The 18561-nt window shown below is 40.3% G+C and overlaps 1 protein-coding gene across 2 annotated transcripts in view; it reads right to left on the bottom strand.

Annotated features, from left to right (window-relative positions):
* Positions 1 to 18561, bottom strand: part of SHC4 (SHC adaptor protein 4) — a 129508-nt gene that overhangs the window by 22583 nt on the left and 88364 nt on the right. The window contains exons 7-10 of one of the 2 annotated variants that reach the window (XM_036075974.2): positions 12394 to 12517; positions 10687 to 10858; positions 8145 to 8205; positions 68 to 247 (exon numbers count right to left, since the gene is read on the bottom strand). In XM_036075974.2, the coding sequence (XP_035931867.1) occupies positions 68 to 247; positions 8145 to 8205; positions 10687 to 10858; positions 12394 to 12517 (537 nt within the window). The remainder of the gene's footprint in view (positions 1 to 67; positions 248 to 8144; positions 8206 to 10686; positions 10859 to 12393; positions 12518 to 18561) is intronic. The other variant, XM_078079390.1, reaches the window with a different exon arrangement.

The following is an 18561-nucleotide window of genomic DNA, read 5'->3' as shown; positions in this document are numbered from 1 at the left end:
ATCCAGTTTGTGGTAACTTGTTACAGGAGCCATAGGAAGCTAATACAGACGGTGAGCAGCTACTTACTTTCACGGTGCCATGGGCTCCCCAGGGGGTGAGCTGAGCTTTGATTTGGGGCAGAGCCAAGTGTACTTTGAAGAGCCTGTGTATTTATGTAGCAGGGGTCATTGAAGAAATCCACTCGACAGGTGTGCTTCATTAATGAGGCATCTCGATGGGACTGCACTCCTCTCTCCAGTGTATTACCTGCAGTGATTAATGATCAACGTATCATACTTTTACCTTGTAAACAGTAAGTAAAATCATGTTTGAGTCTAGAACTGATAGGAAGGGAAGAGCCACCCCCATCCTATACAGATTTGAATACTGACTTCTAGATTTGACCTGTAAAAACAAGATAAGCACCAGGCTTTGAGAGAAAGCACCCTTTCCTTGGCCTCCCAGACTCTCCCTGCCGGCCCCTCAGCTGACCCACTGCTTCAACACCAGACAGGAAACAAACCAGGAAGACCCGAGAGGAACGGCGAGAGAAAAAAAGAGAGCCAACTGTCCAGCAAACAACACAAACCTGCACTTAACACTGCTCAGGGCTGCGGTCCAGGAACCGAGAAAACACATGTGCCATACAGAACTTGAATATCTATTACTTAAACTGCCTTTTTAAAAAGATTTTTATATATTTCTCTATTTATTTGAGAGAGAGAGAGAGCAAGCAGGGGGAGAGGGACAAGTGGACTCTGCACTGAGTGCAGAGTGCAATGTGGGGCTCAAGCCCTTGACCCTGCGATCATGACCTGAGCTGAAACCAAGAGTCGGATGCTTAACCCACCGAGCCACCCAGGCACCCCACTTTTTTTTAGAGATAGCATGCACACATGAGCTGGGGTGGGAGGGGCAGAGGGAGAGAATCTTAAGCAGGCTCCACACCCACTGTGAAGCCCAATATGGGCCTCAATCTCACGACCTGAGATCATGATCTGAGCCAAAATCAAGAGTTGGATGCCGAAACGACTGAGCCACTCAGACGCCCCTAAACTGCTTTTCAAAAGCCTCATTACTTAAATTATTAAGAACGGAAAGTCTGTCTTCTCTCTATGCCCAAAGTTTTGTTTTGCCAAGCTCAGCCTCAAACCAACTGTTGATGTTTATTCTGGTATTCAATGGAAAGAACTCACCCCTCGGGTAATCTCCTTCTTCCCTCTTACTCTTCCCTCCTCTTCCATTCTATGCTATACACGGTGGCCAAAATGATCTTTTTATTGAAATCTGATCATATTTTCCAGTGGTTTAAAAACCCCTTAACTGCCTCCCATTGCTCTTTGGATAAAACTCAAACTCTTCAACAAGCCCCAAGCCCTGGTTCCGCCTACCCAGCTTCCCTTGTACCCCCGTGCCCCTCAGTCACATTGACCTTCTTGAAGGACAGTCTCCACCGTAAGGCCATCTTCTCTGATTGACATGCTCTTCCCACCCTCCTCCATGACTCTCCCTCTTCAGGTGTCAGTTTAAACATCTCTTTTCTCAATAGAGCCTTCTCTGACATTCTCAGACTACACTAAGTCCCTCCACTTTCCTAGAAGTTTATTCTTCACCTTTGGAGACCTTTTCACAAGAGTAATTAATTTTATTATGTCATTTTGTTTAATGCCTGAGCTGCATCTAGACTGCACGTTCCATGAAGGTAGGGAGCGATCCTGTCTCCTAGCACACTCCCAGCACATAACATGACAACAAACAGTTACTGAATGAATGGATGCTAGCACCATATTTCACTACCTAATGGCGTGAGGTATTTTGTACCATCCTGATGGTTCTGTCCTCAGAATGCCAGGACAGAATGTTTTTGTTTTTCTGTTTAAACAAGTACATTTATATTTTTGGCTGTATGTGCTACAAGATTCCCACGAGGCTGACCTGAAGTGGTGACACTGACATTCCATTGTTTTACCATAAAACATCAGTCCTTTTATTGTCTCCGTCATTAAACCCCTTTAATGTGGCCCCAAAAGGACCAACTTTATATTGGATTTCACATCATGATGAATAGTGCTATAATTCTTATAATATAAAATACAGAAACTCAAGGGTACACCAAATAGGGGAAGCCCAGTCAGAAGACTACAGCCTTACTACCTACTCCTTCTTTTCTCTTGGTCTGCCAGCTATTGGGCATCATGCTGTCCCCCATCACACTCCGTATGTGGGATATCCTGAGGGAGGCGTGGGATTTCTAAAGAAGGACAGGGGGTCAGGGCACCTCGCTTCTTTGTTGCATTTTACAACACATGACAGCCTCCTCCATTTGCTTGGTTACATGAATTTATGAATTATATTATCTAGTTTAAACTAAACTTACTTTTGTAAATGGATAAGTGGCTAAAAGATCACTGCAAATAAATCAAAGATTTAAGATCATTCTTTTATTACAACTCTTCCTCAGTTGCATTATGAGCTTATAAACAAGAATGATCTAATAAGATCAGAAATTTGGCCTCCCAAAAGTTAAAATGATTAAGATTCGAAATGTGGATTTATGTTTATTTTCTTTGTCAGTAAATGCTCTAAATGTATATTGGGACACATTATCCCAATATACATCCCAGTGTACATCCCAGTATACACTTAGATATTATCTTGAGATATTGAGATATTATCTAATGATAGTATTCAGCCACTATAATTAGCAAGACATTTTTTATTTATTTTATTTTTTTTTTTTTTAAGATTTTATTTATTTATTTGAGACAGAGAGAATGAGAGAGAGAGAGAGAGCACATGAGAGGGGGGAGGGTCAGAGGGAGAAGCAGTCTCCCTGCCGAGCAGGGAGCCCGATGCGGGACTCGATCCCGGGACTCCAGGATCATGACCTGAGCTGAAGGCAGTCGCTTAACCAACTGAGCCACCCAGGCGCCCGCAAGACATTTTTTAAATGTCTTTATTATCATTAACTCTAACTTTGAAATTGTCTGTTTGGGTGTGTGTTATAATACATGCATAACATATTAGCATAATTTTATTAACATATTAACATATTTTAACGTAACATATTAACATTTTCTATGAATGTCAGCAAGACATTTTTTTAAATTTTATTTTATTATGTTAGTCACCATACAGTACATCATTAGTTTTTGATGTAGTGTTCCACGATCCATTGTTTGCGTATAACACCCAGTGCTCCATGCAGAATGTGCCCTCCTTAATACCCATCCCCAGGCTAACCCATCCCCGCACCCTACTCCTCTTTAAAACCCTTAGTTTGTTTCTCAGGGTCCATAGTCTCTCATGGTTCGAGCAAGACATTTTAAAATGTCTTTATTAATTAACTCTAACTTTGAAATGCTCAATTTTTGTGTGTTATAAGACATGCATAACATATTAGCATATATATATAACTTATATGTGATTGAATTATCACTTATTTAGGAGTGTCTACTGATAAAAATTTACTGAAAGTAGACTATGCTCAAAAGTGTTTGTAAGAGGTCTGCTTCTAAATTAACATGGACCTGAGTTCAAATCCCTGTGATACCTCTTACTGTTGGTGTGGCCTGGAGCAAGTTACTTAATGTCTCTAAGTGTCAGTTTTCATATCTGTAAAATGGGGGTGCCTAGCTTAAAATATGGTTGTGAGGATAAATGAAAGAATGTGGGTGAGACACTCACTGAGAATAGTGCCTGCTTAATAGATAATAGCTGCCCAGTTACCTATTTATTCATTGATGCTGGGGCTCTGCACATGGTTCTTATCTCCTGCCATCCCTTTCTGTACCTAATCCCTATTTGTCCTTTATGATTCTGTTCTGAATCCACCTCCTTCAAGAAGCCTTTCTCTTAGTCCCTCCCTCCCCCAGGCTGGGTCAGGTACCACTCCATAACATAATGTAGGTATCTGTTTCCTTGTCTGTCTGTCTTCCCCTTGAGACTGCAAATTCCTCGAGTCCTTAAAAAGAGACTAGAACCCATTTATCTGTGATTTTTCTGCATCTTCAATGCCTGGTGTGAAGCAGGTGCTCAAAAGAAAAATGTTTGTCAGCAGAATGAACAGATGCTGAATGTCTACCTGGTTTTCCTTTCTCAGCACTATGTTCTGAATCAACCTTTAGCACGGGGCATTGACTCATCTGCCCCTTAGAGAGCATGGCATGAGCTGACCACATCAGGTTCACCATTCCACAGGATTACACAAAAGCATTCATATCTTGCCCAGTCTCTCTTGAAAACGACTATTCCTTTTCTTCAACTGCACTATTATATTTAACTCAGCAATGTTGCCTTAAAAAATATATATGTACTTCACTCTATACCCAAATTTAAAATCTTTCTTGGGTCAAGTGTGTGGATGACAAGAGCTTAACCACATATGCCAGCCATTATGCATTCCAAAATTTCTTTCTGCCAACTATTACTCCAAGAACCTATGCAACCTGCCGAAGAGAAGATTGGTGGCAGAAAACAAATACACGGTGTACACAGTGTATATACTTTAAGTACCAAAGTTTTTAAGTGCAAACCTTTAGGGTTTGTGGGAATTTAATCTCTTTTTGATTAAAAGTATCTTATTTCCATTTTAACTTGAGGGTCAGGGAAACATTATTCTGTTTTGCTAATTAATTTTTTCCATAAGGGAATTTAACAGTAGGGATAGACTTCTTTTATAAGTCTGGTGATAAATATAATTAACTTCTTCAACAAGCAGAAGCCTATTGCAGTATTTATAATATACTGGAATTCAAGTTTTAAGTCAGTATTTGAATAAATAAATGTCTTGGGAGGAAAAAAGCCAAACCTTATTGAAAATATTTGTATAGGTGTCTCTCAAATGCTTATGTATAAATCTCTAGGAAAAGCCATAAAATACTTGTATTTGCTATTCTGGCAACGGCTATTAATTTGCTCACTGGTCAAGAATTTCAGAATAGTTTTTAAACATAGGCCCAAGTAGTCACAGGCAGGCCCCAAGCTAGGAACACCTGATTTCTGGGTATCTGTGAATGAATGGACACCATAGTAGCAAAGTCCTTCCTAACACAATTGGAGTGGCCTTAATTATTGTGGCCCCTGGAGCAGGGGTTGAGCTCTTCTATCCCTCTATGGTCTTAGTGGCTGAGGTCTAGGGAGATGGCTTCCTAGCATTCTGGCTCCTCACTGGAACTTAGAACCTGCTTTTCTAAGGAAACAATGTTGTAGCTCTATGATTTTCAGGGGAAGAAAGTATCCAGCTGGAGGACTTTTTCCAAACTACAACAACCATCTCTCACCTCCCCAAGATTCTGAACGGTTCCCAGTTACGAACTGTTAGCTCAAGGCCACCACAAGGAAGGTAGCTCTGTACTGGTCCCAGGCTTTCCTACAGTTGGAGTGCAACTGAAGAACAGGCACTTGCAATAGAATCTTCTATCATTGTATTTGTCATTCCAAAATATACATTTAAGCTCTAGCACAAGCAAACCAGAATACAAGAACATGGTGCACTTGTCTAGGAGATAGCCATCATGGCTAAAATTAATTCTGGATTAACTAATTCTGGAAAAGTATATTCCACGCTCCAAATAAAGTCTGTTCATAAGTTTGGATCTACTTATATTGGCTTAAGGCATATATATACCATGAAAGAATAAGGGGTTACATTGTTTGTTGGGTTTGAAGGAGAATTAAAACCAAGATAAACAGGAACAATAAATCGGATTCTATGACAAGATTACACTTACAAAAAGAAATATCTTGAATAAGATTGAGACAGTACCTCTATATCCATTAATTCCTTCATAAATGTATGTTTTGGGGTTCTTGATGGGAAAAAAGGAGACTATACTCCTTTTCTCCAACGGTCGTGTTGTGATTTAGCATATGTTACATCATTCTAGGAAGGTCGAGGGTTTTCCTTCAGTGAGTTCCCTTCAGAAGCCAGGTGACTGAGGACAGGAGGATGTGCCACAATGACTATTTAATGGAAAGGAGGAGGATGAGCTGGGAGAGAGGGATTTGTATAGGACCCAAAATTCTGGAGTTCCTTAGGACTCTATCTAGGTCCAAGACTCTCTCTCTCCCCTGTCCTCTCTCTGCAGTGATCTAGGAAGTGGTCCCAGCACACCAGGAATTCTGGTTCCCATTTATACTTTTCTCTCTCTCTCTCTCCCTCTCTCGCCCCTCCTTCCCCATTTCCTTCTCTGTGCCTGGATAATTCCCACTCATCCCTCGGGTCCTGGTTTGGTTGTTTGCTTGTAGAAAGTTTAGGGAGACCCTCTATAGCCCCTCAGATCAAGTTAGGTTTCCTTGTTATTTGTTCTCATGACATGTTGGGCTTTGAAACAGTCATCCTATTTGTAAGCATTTACTTAAGGTGTGTCCTCCTGCTTAAACTGCAAACAACATGAGTACTGGTTGTGATTCCATTCCTACTTCCTTGCGTAGTGACAGACCCACAGGAGGTCCTCGTAAATAGCCACTGAGTGAAGTGTTGTATAAATGAAGAATACAGAATGAGATGAAACAGGATGCAGAGATATTTCCAAGTGAGCTTCAACACAGGTAGGAAATGACTGTAATACTGGGCATATGTGATATGTTCCTGACTATTAAATCCTTAGGTTAGGGATTTCCGACTAAGGGAAAGGAGGGAGGGAGGAATATAGCTCCTAGGGAGCATAGTTGTAAAAAGACATTTACACTTCCCATTAATTTAATTTGTTTTAGTCATATTATTAAAAGTTAGGTTAAAGTTGTAAATGACTTTAAAGAATGGCAGGGAATTTTAATATCTATCAAAAAGAACCATATTTTTAAAGAATTAACAATACTGTCTTAACTCACTACTCCTATTATTTTTGCACAGTGGAGAAAGATAGTAATCATAGCTGTACCTAAAATGATAAATTTTCGGGAGCGCCTGGGTGGCTCAGATGGTTGAGCGTCTGCCTTTGGCTCAGGTCGTGGTCCCGGGGTCCCGGGATCAAGTCCCACATCAGGCTCCTGACTCAGTGGGGAGCCTGCTTCTCCCTCTCCCTCTGCCTCTCCCCCTGCTCATGCACTTCTCTCTCTGTCTCAAATGAATAAATAAAATCTTTAAAAAATATATTTTAAAATGATAAATTTTCATGTATCCCTCTTGTATAGGAAATAATAAAATTAGGGGAGCCTGTGGCTCAGTCAGTTAAGCGTCCGACTCTTGATTTCAGCTCAGGTCATGATCTCAGGGTTCTGAGATGGAGCCCTGCATTAGGCTCCACGCTGGGCAGAGCTTGCTTGGGATTCTCTCTCTCTCTCTCTCCCTCTGCCCCCACCCCTCCACTCTCTCTTTCTCTCAAATAATAATAAAATTAATAGATTACATTGGCATAATTCCATGAGAAGTATAAAAGTATCTTTAGAAGTGACTACCTTCTAGGTGCAAGTTCCTGCTAATTTAATTTGAGTCCCTAAGTGTGGTTATCCAACTTTATCCTCCACCCTATTACTTATACCATCCAATTCTCTCACCCTCTAATGCTGCAAAACTTTGCTTCCCAAAGAAATAAGTACTTTCAACAATTTATAAGAATTAAATGACTAACTAGCAGTATAACCTCATGAAAACATATTTCCAATCTGATGGTTGACGTTCTACATTTGTGTTGTGGAAAAGTTGTGCCCAACACCAATTATCACGGGCAGTAATAAGACACTTAATGCCCTGGAAAGTGTGGGCTACATGGGCCCCTAATTGGGACTCTCATATTTCAGATTTCTTTTTGTTTTCTGCTTAAAGATTTTATCTTAATCCTAATGGATTTGACACGCATCAATTTTCATATTAGCTTAATGTCTGATCTTCTTTGAAGTGGAACTCCCTTGGGTTGTAAGCAGAGAAAGCAGTTTTCCAGGAAGACTTTTCATGACGTGACAGCAGTGCAAGACCTCCTAAGGTAGAATGATGGTGTGGTAGAGCACAGAAGTGTGAGGCAAAACCATGAACCTTCCAAGTTACACACATGTGGTAATTCTGGGCCTCTCAGAACGTGGGAAGCCTGCAGCCGAAGCATTATGTGTTTGGTTATATACACCCGCCTTCCCCATGAAGTATTTAAGAGCCAGGGCCGCACACAACCATACGACTTGCAAGGGATAAGGACAGTGGCAGATGGGGAAGGACAATTGTACTTACCTGTTGCCTGGCTTTGTTCTAAACAGTTCTCGTATACACTGCTACACTTGGAGTTTCCAGGCTGCGCAAACAACAAATTGTGAAACACTTACAAATGTGGTATACAGTCATACTTCCAAAAAACAAACAGAACAAACAGAACACTAGTCACGCTCCCGGCAAATATGGCAGACAACTTCACTTTCTGACACAGGAAGTGTCTGACAGGAAACTGGGATTTTGGGTGGGGAGCAGAGACTCCCGTGATAGTGCATTGGTTGGGGGCTGCAGGTGGGTTTGAAGGGGGAGAGTCATAAAGGCTGCCAATATAAGGCCTATAGCCTTAGGGTTACTGCTTTTGCTTGGGAGGTCCCATTCCAGGACTCAATCCAAGTCTCAGCCAGAAAGTGTGATTTCCGGGACACTTGTATAAACACTCAGTATTCAGCAAACCCTTATCTAACAGAGACAGATTGGAGCCCTACTCTACTGAGGTTTATGCCAGGCTCACTTTTCGTCCTTGAAAGTCTCATCCATCAAAGGATTGCAATGATCCCAAAGATAGATAGATAGATAGATAGATAGATACATGTCTTCAATAATGGAATGAGATCACTGATGCCTTTGAAAAGGGCAATATCTATCCTTCAGAAGGATTAATCTGGCAGTACCATACAGAAGGGTTTGGGGGAATGAAACTGGAGACAAGGAAGGGGTTTTCAGAATCATGTGAGCAAGTGAGGACCAGAACTTAGAAAGGTGCAATAGGAATGTGAGAGGTTGGGTAGATTCAAAAGATTTCGTGGTAGACTCCTAGGTCTTGAAGACTGAGTTGATATGGAGCCCAGAGTGTGAGAAAAACAAAAGACTGCAGATTAATGAAAGAATAGCAGTGCCATTAATAAACATGAGTAAATCAGTAGAGGAATGTGCTTTGGAGTCAAGGAGAAAATGCTGAGTTCAATCCTAACACAAGCAATGTAATGCTTATGGCATTATAGCTGGAGAAATAGGTAATGGCTGAAAACAGAGAAGCTGGAGGAGTTTGTACACAGATGTCTGCCAGAAGAGAAACCAAGGGCAAGGCCAAAGACAAAGAAAGGGTGGTAAGGGCAAGGGCTTGGGTTTGCAGGGGAGGGAGTGGAAGAAAATAAGATATAAAGGAAAGATATTATAGCAGCATTATCAACAACAGCCAAACTATGGAGAGAGCCTAAATGTCCATCAACTGATAGAATGGATAAAGAAGATGTGGCAGACATGGATGGAGCCAGAGAGCCAGAGTGTATTATGCTAAGTGAAATAAGTCAGTCAGAGAAAAACAAATCCCATATGATCTCACTTACATGTGGAATTTAAGAAAGAAATCAGATGAACATACGGGAAGGGGGGAAGAAAGGAAAGAGGGAAACAAGCCATAAATGACTCTTAATGACAGAGGACATACTGTTGGTTGATGGAGGGTGGTGGGTGGGGGATGGGCTAGATGGGTGATGGGTATTAAGGAGGACACTTGCTGTGATGAGCACTGGGTGTTGTATGTAAGTGATGGATCACTGAATTCTAGTCCAGAAACCAGTATTGCACTATGTATTAACTAGCAAAATTTAAACTTAAAAAAAGATACTAAAAAAAAAGAAAAATGTAACTTACTTTGAAACACACCAAAAATAAGATGTGTTTATGGATGATAGAGAGCTACACAGGATGACAGGGCAAATTTAGTGAAATATTAATTGTAGTTAATTGTAGACTCTAGATGGTGAGTGTATGAGTGTTCACTGCGTAATTCTTTCAACTTTTCTGGAAGAATAGAACTGCTTTAGAAGATAACAGAAGATGTCTAAAAAAAAAAAGGAAGAGGCAGATTGTAGACAGATTCAGAGTATTGAAGAAGAAAACTGATTTAGCAATTAAACCATCGGTGACCAAAAAACCATTGGTGACCACTATAAAAGTCATTTCAAGCAGTCAAGCAGAATTCAGATCTTAGAAATGTAGTGCTGATGTGAAAACTGGGATAGAGACAATGTTTTCTAGAAGTTTGTGGGGTAAAAGGAAGATGAGAAGGGGGTAAGACATTACGAGTTGGTTGGAGGAGTCCAAATTTATTTGCAGACGGAAGAGAGATAACTGGTAGACAAAGAGAAAATAAAGACTGAGACAGGGGTTGATGGACAGAACCAGGGCAGAGGGTTGGCAGGAGGGGATGGGGTCAGGAGCTCAGGGGCAGGACTGGCTGTGAAGGCAGCAGCTAAGGATGAGCAGCAAGGAGAACAGAGCAAGACTGGAGACGGGGAAGGGTGATGTTGAGCATCCCATGTTGGCCAGCCCTGGTCTTCCCAGCGAAGGGAGACGTGAAGTTATCCACGTAGGCCGAGGTTCGGGGATTCAGAGTGAAAATGATCTAGTGCAGGCTCCGACAATGATTCATTCTCTGGCTCTGTACTGAGGGAGATGATACTTTCTCTAAACCAGCATTTGGAAACTCTTAAATTAAACTCTCCAGGGGCAAGGACAGAATCACATCGCTAAGTTCCGGCAATAATAAAACATCACTCACCAAATAGCACAACTTCTCACACCGTATGGGGCAGTAAGCCATTTGTTCTGTGGCTTGGACTTTGATCCGCACATCGGAAACACCCCCCGCAGGTGGCTGCTTCCCGGGGATTTCATTGTAGTACTCGTGGTCTTCTCTCTCCTCCACGGGACCATCAGTGGGCACCTCCTCACTGTAAGGTGAAAAAGAATCCCCAAGAGGCTGGGTGGGAATTCAAATACTACAGGGGAGGTAGAAGGATCACAACCATGCAAATCATCCCGAAAAACTTTGCACTGGTGTTTTAAGTTTATAGCTGTTCTTAAGTGATGTCAAACATCTGGATGGAAGCAACCAGATGGTTGTTTAGCTTTCCATAGACAAAGTAAGCTAAGCCAACAAAAAGTGCCAAGGGTGATGCTTTTGTGTCTCCTCCCAGTGATTAAGAAACACACACACACACACACACACACACACACACATATACATATATGAACTCTCTGAATGTAAGTCATTTTTGTCAGTAGGGTATAAAAATAAAGTTTTCCTGAGTATCTTCAGCATGCTTTGATTGTACCATTTTGGAAATGTTTTGTTAAAAAAAAATTTAGATATTGGGCAGAGGGCCTGGCCCAGTTTATTAAACCAAGATGAAAAAAGTAAGAGCTCTGGCAGCTATCTTGTCTGCACAGATCTGGAGGAGTATACGGGAATCATAAAGAAATATTAGAACCATATGTGGCAAGTGGGTAGATTTATGTAAACATGCATTGTTTTAAAAATTGAAACAGGACAAAAAAACAAACAACTTTTCTTCCAAACTGGAATTAGTAGAAGTTTCTTATGAAAAAGAATAAATCAAGTCCTTTTGGATTGAACTGATTCCACTAACAACCCACATAGTTTTGTTGGGTTCATTACATGTCACAAAATGATAGCACTAAGATATAAGTGTTAGCCTGGGAAAAATTCAACATCAAGGCCTCCTAGTAACCCCCTCTCCTTTGCTACCCCAGACCACCTTATAAATGGAGATCTCCAAGCCCAGTGTTTGCTGATACACAAAATAACTAATTGGGGGAGGAGTGCATTTAAAAGTGGCCAAGAGTGAGTTTTGTCTCTCGGGTGTGAATTCTGCAAGCCAGAGGCCGCATTGCACTCCACACACATTGGAGTCTGTCAGGCCTGAAGGGCTCAGCTTTCCTTACAGACTCTCTGTGCCTCAGAGAGAACAACCTGATCCTTGGGTCACATCACCTTCCATCCCTCCCACACGTTAGCTGGAGCACCTCTGTTTACATTGCAAACCAGCAAACTAACAGTGATTCCTGCTATAGACATTTGATTCTTACTATTTTGCTCTTCAGTGTTGATTTTTTTTTTTTTTTTTTTAGTGGTATGCAAGGGATCTGGGACTGAAACAATTCTGAGAAATGTATTGCTGTCTGTTATTTTATGATACTACTTAATTCATAGCTCTGTATAATAGCAGAGAAATAGGGCATACCCCTTCTTACTTTGAGTGTCTCCTTTAATTTTGATACAAAGCAAGAAGAAATACCTGGACAAATATAAATGGAAGAAAAATAGAAAATGCCATTACGTGTTTGTACTGAAACTGCCTATTTGTAGGAAAAGAAGTGACTCATTTCATTAGTTTGAAAATTCATTTTAAAATAAAACAAAATAAATACAGTATGTCAAATAATTATAGAACGCTTGGCTGACCTTTCACAAGAAGTATTCAAAGAAGGATTTTTCAAATACTGTTTAAACCGGAGTTCAAAAGCCTGCCCTATGGTGCTTATGACATCTTGGGCCATTCCACTGCGGCATTCCAATATGTGACAGGCTGCAAGAGGATGTACAAAAACAAATTTAAAAAAACTGTAATAAATTTTCAACAAGAAGAGGTTATATAAAGTTAAAATATTTCCAGAACATGAAACTTTTAATTGAGTAAAAGGGAGCAGGTTTATAAGCTCTTTTCAGCTCTCAAGTGGCAGAAAAGAATACCTCCTATTTCATATGCATCAAAGAGAAGAAACATTCATATTTTACATTGAAATATCTCAGAACACTGACAAACTGTGGTCTCAAGACAGGCTTTTCAGGCCCACATTGTTATAAAACGAGACTGATCTTAACCAAAAATGTGACTCACGTTCAAAGTTAGCTCTAGAATTCAGTACAGGAGATGCTTAGGGCAGCGATCTGACAGGAAGATGAGGCTCTTGGCATGGTATTTTGTCTTTGCAAAAATATAACTTTCCAGACCTCCCCCGACCCCCCACGCCCTCTCCCCTCAAAGTGGGGGACGAGCTGCTGGTGAAGAGGGGAGCTTTATAATACCCCTTTGCCCTGTCATTGCTCCTATAAAGCAGTGATGGTGTGGTATCCCTGTCTTCAAAATCCTACTAAAGAACTACCTCCATCAAGCATCAAAAAGAAGATTTAAAAAAAAACAAACAAGATTTTGTGATGACCAGAAGATATTAAAATTGTTATTAGATACTTTCTCTGAGAAGCAGCTACTGGGAAGGGGGAAATTTGCACAGGTAATTTAAAGAAATAAATTATGAAGGGTGCAGCTGACAGAACATAAAGGGTGCTTTATGACAGACATAAAAACAGGAGCTTATGTTCAGGGACTATAAATTCACCTCCCACCATATGGAACATCATTCTTGCTTTGGTGAGAGTATGGGGTCTTGCTTAGGGCCTTGCAGAATGGAGATTTAATTGAAATGGAAGTGTCATAAGGATGGCTTAGAAAGAGTCCTAAGAATAACTTTAATATGGAGGCAATAAGTCCCATGAGAAATAAAATTTTAAAAAAATATATTGGCTTATATAGCTTGAAGAATGGAGGGATGAGAAAAAGCTCTGATAACAGTTAAATATATATAAGAATGTTATAAAAATTGCTAGCTATTCTCTAAGAATAGAAAGGCATAAGTGAGTGCATGAGGAATTAGAGTAGATGCCCGGGAAGCTTCATGGATCTCGGGAACAGTGAAACCAACACTGGGACACATTACTAAAAGGGATGCCTCAGGAGAGGAGAGAGAGTTGTTTTTATAGAATGATTTAACTGTGCTGACTTGGAAGCATGATTTTATGCTTGCATTGTCCTGGAAAGGATTTTGTATCTATTTAGAGAAAAAGGCAATTCATTTACATCTGATAGAATTTGCAGAGCCTATACCAGTATGTGATAGTAGATCCTACAAGTGTTTCTTTTCTTAGCCTTATGTTAATACTCATCTCAAGGAATCTCCAGATAATTCTCATTCAGGAACTAACTTGACTTTCATTTAAAGTACTTAAATAAAGGGGCACAGTCGGTTGAGCATCTGACTTTTGGTTTCAGTTCAGCTCATGATCTCAGGGTCATGAGATGGCAACCCATGTCAAGCCCCCAAGTCGGGCTCCACGCTGAGCTCAAGTTTGCTTGGGATTCTCTCTCCCTCTCCCCCTCCTGCTTGTGCTCTCTCTCTAAAATAAATAAATAAATCTTTTTTTAAAAATGATAAAATAAAGGATTTAAATGAAATCTTTAGAAAGCATGTGTTTGTGTGTGGGGGGGGGCGGTTTATTAAATCAAACAATGCCAAGGTGTCAAATCTCTAGAAGAATTATCATTACCATTTCTTATAAGGTTGCCCCTTTAAAGAAGCAACTTGGATCCTAATATAGACTTAGGAGCTAATTCTAGTTTCAAAACCCAATTAAGAATGTCTATAAATGGGGGCGCCTGGCTGGCTTAGTCGTTGGGCATCTGCCTTCAGCTCAGGTCATGATCCCAGTGTCCTGGGATCGAGCCCCATGTCAGGCTCCCTGCTCCGCGGGGAGCCTGCTTCTCCCTCTCTCACTCCCCCTGCTTGTGTTCACTCTCTTGCTGTGTCTCTCTCTGTCAAATAAATAAATAAAAGCTTTAAAAATAAAAAAAAGAATGTCTATAAATATATATCCTTTCTACCAAAGGAAAATGTTTGATCTATCTTTAAACTGTAATCTTAAATTGCTCTTTTTTTTCTCTGCAGTAGCTTCACATATGACCAACACATAGAAGGTGTTTTAAAAATTGTGTTGATTGAATACATATTGATTTTCCTGAATTACATCAATAATTCTCGTGTGAGAAGTTGTCTTCAATTGCATTGAAATGACACCTGCAGTGAGCCCCATAGTGAGGCAATTTCTTCCAGCCACTGAGTAGTATGAATCACCGCTTGCTTTGCTCTTGGAGATATCCTTACACCTACAAAGTGGCCTTGGAAAGTGCCCTCCAGTTGAGGAAAGAGAAGTTGTGTTACCTTATGATAAGAAAAGGCCATTCACTTGAATTCTTTTGTTTTTCATCTCATAAATTTCTGGTCCAATTTGAAATAAAGTCAACATCAGAAATATATCAAAATACAGAAAATGGTTTTTTAAATTTTATTTTTTCTTAGATTCAAGAAGAGGTCTAGAGAGGAAGGAAGATAATGAGAGAGGCAGGAAATTCAAACAAACGTACATACATCTATACACCTGAAGAAAAATGAGTGTATCTCCCTTTAAGGGGATGAGGAAACAAAAACACTCAAAAGAACTCCGTGGAAAGATTCAGATTCAAGTTCAAATTCCAATTATGCCACAACGTGTGTGACCCCGAACGAGTCGGTTTGCAGAGATATCCTCACCTGCTGAGAGAGGGCACAGGTGATCTTTGAAGTCCCTTGTTGCTTTCTAGAGAGCCTAACTTCCCTCTGTCACAGCAGCTTAAGCCTTCAGGGGAAACAGGCATGTGGGTTCTTGTGGCATATGGGTACTCAGGAAGGAAGGAAACAACCAAACCCACCACCACTTCTCACATGCTTCCAAAATGTTTTTACTTCTCTCAACTCTTCTGATTCTGATACTTTGAGGATTTGGTCCTGTTCTTGGGCTGATGCTACCAACACGTTCTGCTTTGCTTTGGAGAACCTCATTACTGCCATATTACTCTTTTGAGAAGACTGAATAGAAAACAAACAGTGGTGCCCGTCACCAGGAAAGGAATGACACTAGACAAATAGGCTGACCCTGTGCAGATATCCTGTGCAGCCTCCCTGCCTTCAGCGAACACACACAATGCTGTTGTTGCTACTCAGGGACATGCGGCTCTGTAAAAACTGTCTTGGTTCTTTTTGAGGTTGGTCATGGGCCACAATACAGATGGGCTTTGAATCACATACAAATGTGCCCATTTCCCAGGGTTAGACCCATCTCCAAAAGCTTGGATAAGCAGCCAAGTTGGCCAAGAATTGACCAGTCTTTAGCTAATGGGAAGAAAGAAAGACAAGTGTATGAAAAGTCCCAATGGCCAAAAAAAGAATGTGGCTTTCCAACGATATGATAACTTTGCATGAAGGCCTGAGATGGAATCAGATGCAAATATGGGTTCTTTTCATTCCACCTGCAGCCAGACAGACCCATAACTCTACCTTTGGGTATCAAGTACTATATTAAAGAGGATTTTTTAAAATCTTAGATTCATATTCTTCAATTTTTTTCATTTGGTCTCCTAATTGGATACTCATGCACAAGAGGCTGAGAACTATTCTTAGAGGATAACAGGCCCTTCTTTACTAGTTTATATTTATTTTTAATAGGCCAGGGGTTTTTTTTTTGGTTTTGTTTTTTGTTTTTTTAATAAACTTGAAATTCAAAAGTGCAGCACCTCAGTTCAACCACCAGATGGCGCTGTAGCACTGAAGCAAGGAGTTCTCCACTCCTAGGAAGAAACCAAGCCAAAGAGGCGAACTAGTCCGTAGTTAACTGATGTCACCAGGGCAGTTGTGCATAGATTTTATAACCATAAACTTCTCTCTCCCACATTTTATAACCCACATTTTATAACCATAACCATATATATAAGTAAATAGGTTAATTTAAATTGTTTTTACAGTCTTTTAAAACAATTTTTTAACTTTCTTCAGAGACTGAGAACCATGACCTTCCTGTACCCAGGTAAACTGGGGCCTCTTCACATACTAGATTCAGAGAAAATATTTAAACCTTCCTGGACTACTACACATTTGGAGTGAGAGGTGAAGAGAATACGGATTTCCTATTCATAGCAATTACAGGGGCAAGCCATATTAGTCACTAAGTAACCTCAAAACATTCTTAGGGTAACTTGCCTTTCCTACAGAAAGGCCTTTTATAAAATGCGGAGTTCACTAAAAGGTCCTAGCCAAGATGGGAAAAAGTGACCATTGCCCTGATTTGAATACACTAATGCTAAAAGTGAATGGAACAAATAAGAGGCCGTGGGAACATTCAGGATTCCTCTGACTGTGGGCTATGCTCTTCCTCATCCCCGAGGTCTGCCTTCTCCTGCCCTTTATCCCATCCACTGACATTGTGCTTCCCAGGGGGGGCCAATGGCCTGTTAACTGCCTGACTGGAAGGCATTTTCCACCTTCACCCCCCCAGCTCCTTTTCAGTATGTGGCATTCTGAGGTGTCTCATTCTGGGATGTCTTCTCCCAGAGAAATGTGCTCTTCCTCCTTCTTAGATGATACTCATCTCCTTATTTTCTCTCCTCCCGCTGACTACTCCTCTGGTTCTTTATTGCCTCCTCTGACTTCTACTCCCTGAGACCCTCAGTCCTCTCCTTTCTAGGTTCCTCCTTTGGTGATCTTGCTTACTCTTAGGGCTATGAAGTTGGCAGTTTTTCCAAACCTGCACCTGAAGGCCTGGTCTCTCTTCTCTCTCTCTCTCTCTCTCTCTCTCTCTTTCTCTCTGTCTCCCCTACCCCCCACACTCCCATCCCCATTCTCTTCCCCCCTCTTCTCCCCTCTCCCACCCTGAGCTTCTCCTACCTGCTGAACATTTCCCCCAGATGAACCAAACTCACTAGGTAATTCTATAACATCTTCTTTCTGGTTTCACTACTTTATTTATTTATTCAAGGATTTAGAACATTTTTTTCTTTTTACAAATATAATAAATACTCACTGTAGGAGTTTTAGAAAATAAAAAGGCCCACCAAGAAAAAAAAATTATGTAAGTCTCACTACCTAAAGATAACTGCTATTAATATTTTGGCATCTTTTTCTTTCCAATCTTTTTTCTGAGGATATCTACCTCCAAAAAATTACCTGGGGTCATATTATGCACATTGTTTTCACAATCTGCTTTTTGCACTTAATAACACTGTCAACACTTACCCCAGGTCATTATTTATTCTTCTATTACACTAGCTTTAAATTGCTGGATAGTAGTACATTCTATGGATTCATTTACATAATTTGTTATTTATAAATATTGAATTAATTCTATTTTTCTATTATATAAATAATATATGACAATAATCTTTATTGCTTAATCTTTGTGCATGTCCTAATTATTTCCTTAGAGGTTAAATTGCTGGTTCAAAAGTATTTACCTTTTTAAGTCTTTGGATGCAAACTGTCAACTTGCTCTCCAAAATGTTTGGATCCACAATCCTACGGGCATTGTTAAAAATAGCTACTATTTTAAACCCCATTTTACCTTTTTTCAATATTTGAAATTTGAAGATGAAATACGGTATCTAACTATAATTTGATTGCTAACGAGGTAGCTAGTAAACTTGTAAAATTTTCTAAATGTTTCTTGGTGCCTTGTAATGTTCTTTTGTAAAGGTATGCTCAGAACCTGGGAGTTGATTCACTTGCTTATTAGCTGGCTGAGCTTAAGAAAACAATCTCACTTTTCTCCACGCCAGTGTTTGCTTTTATAATAAAGGAATAAATTAATACTGATCTCAGAGGGTTGATGTAAGGATGAAATGCCTGCCACGTGGTGAGCATGCAATAAATGGTAGGATTTCCCCCCGTTTCTCTAGCGGATTGTCTTTTTTCCCATTTGTAATAATCCCTG

Source organism: Halichoerus grypus, chromosome 8 (genome assembly GCF_964656455.1).
Source record: "Halichoerus grypus chromosome 8, mHalGry1.hap1.1, whole genome shotgun sequence".
NCBI lineage: Eukaryota > Metazoa > Chordata > Mammalia > Carnivora > Phocidae > Halichoerus > Halichoerus grypus.
The sequence above is the reverse complement of the archived record's forward strand: the minus strand, read 5'-3'. Positions and strand labels throughout refer to the sequence as shown.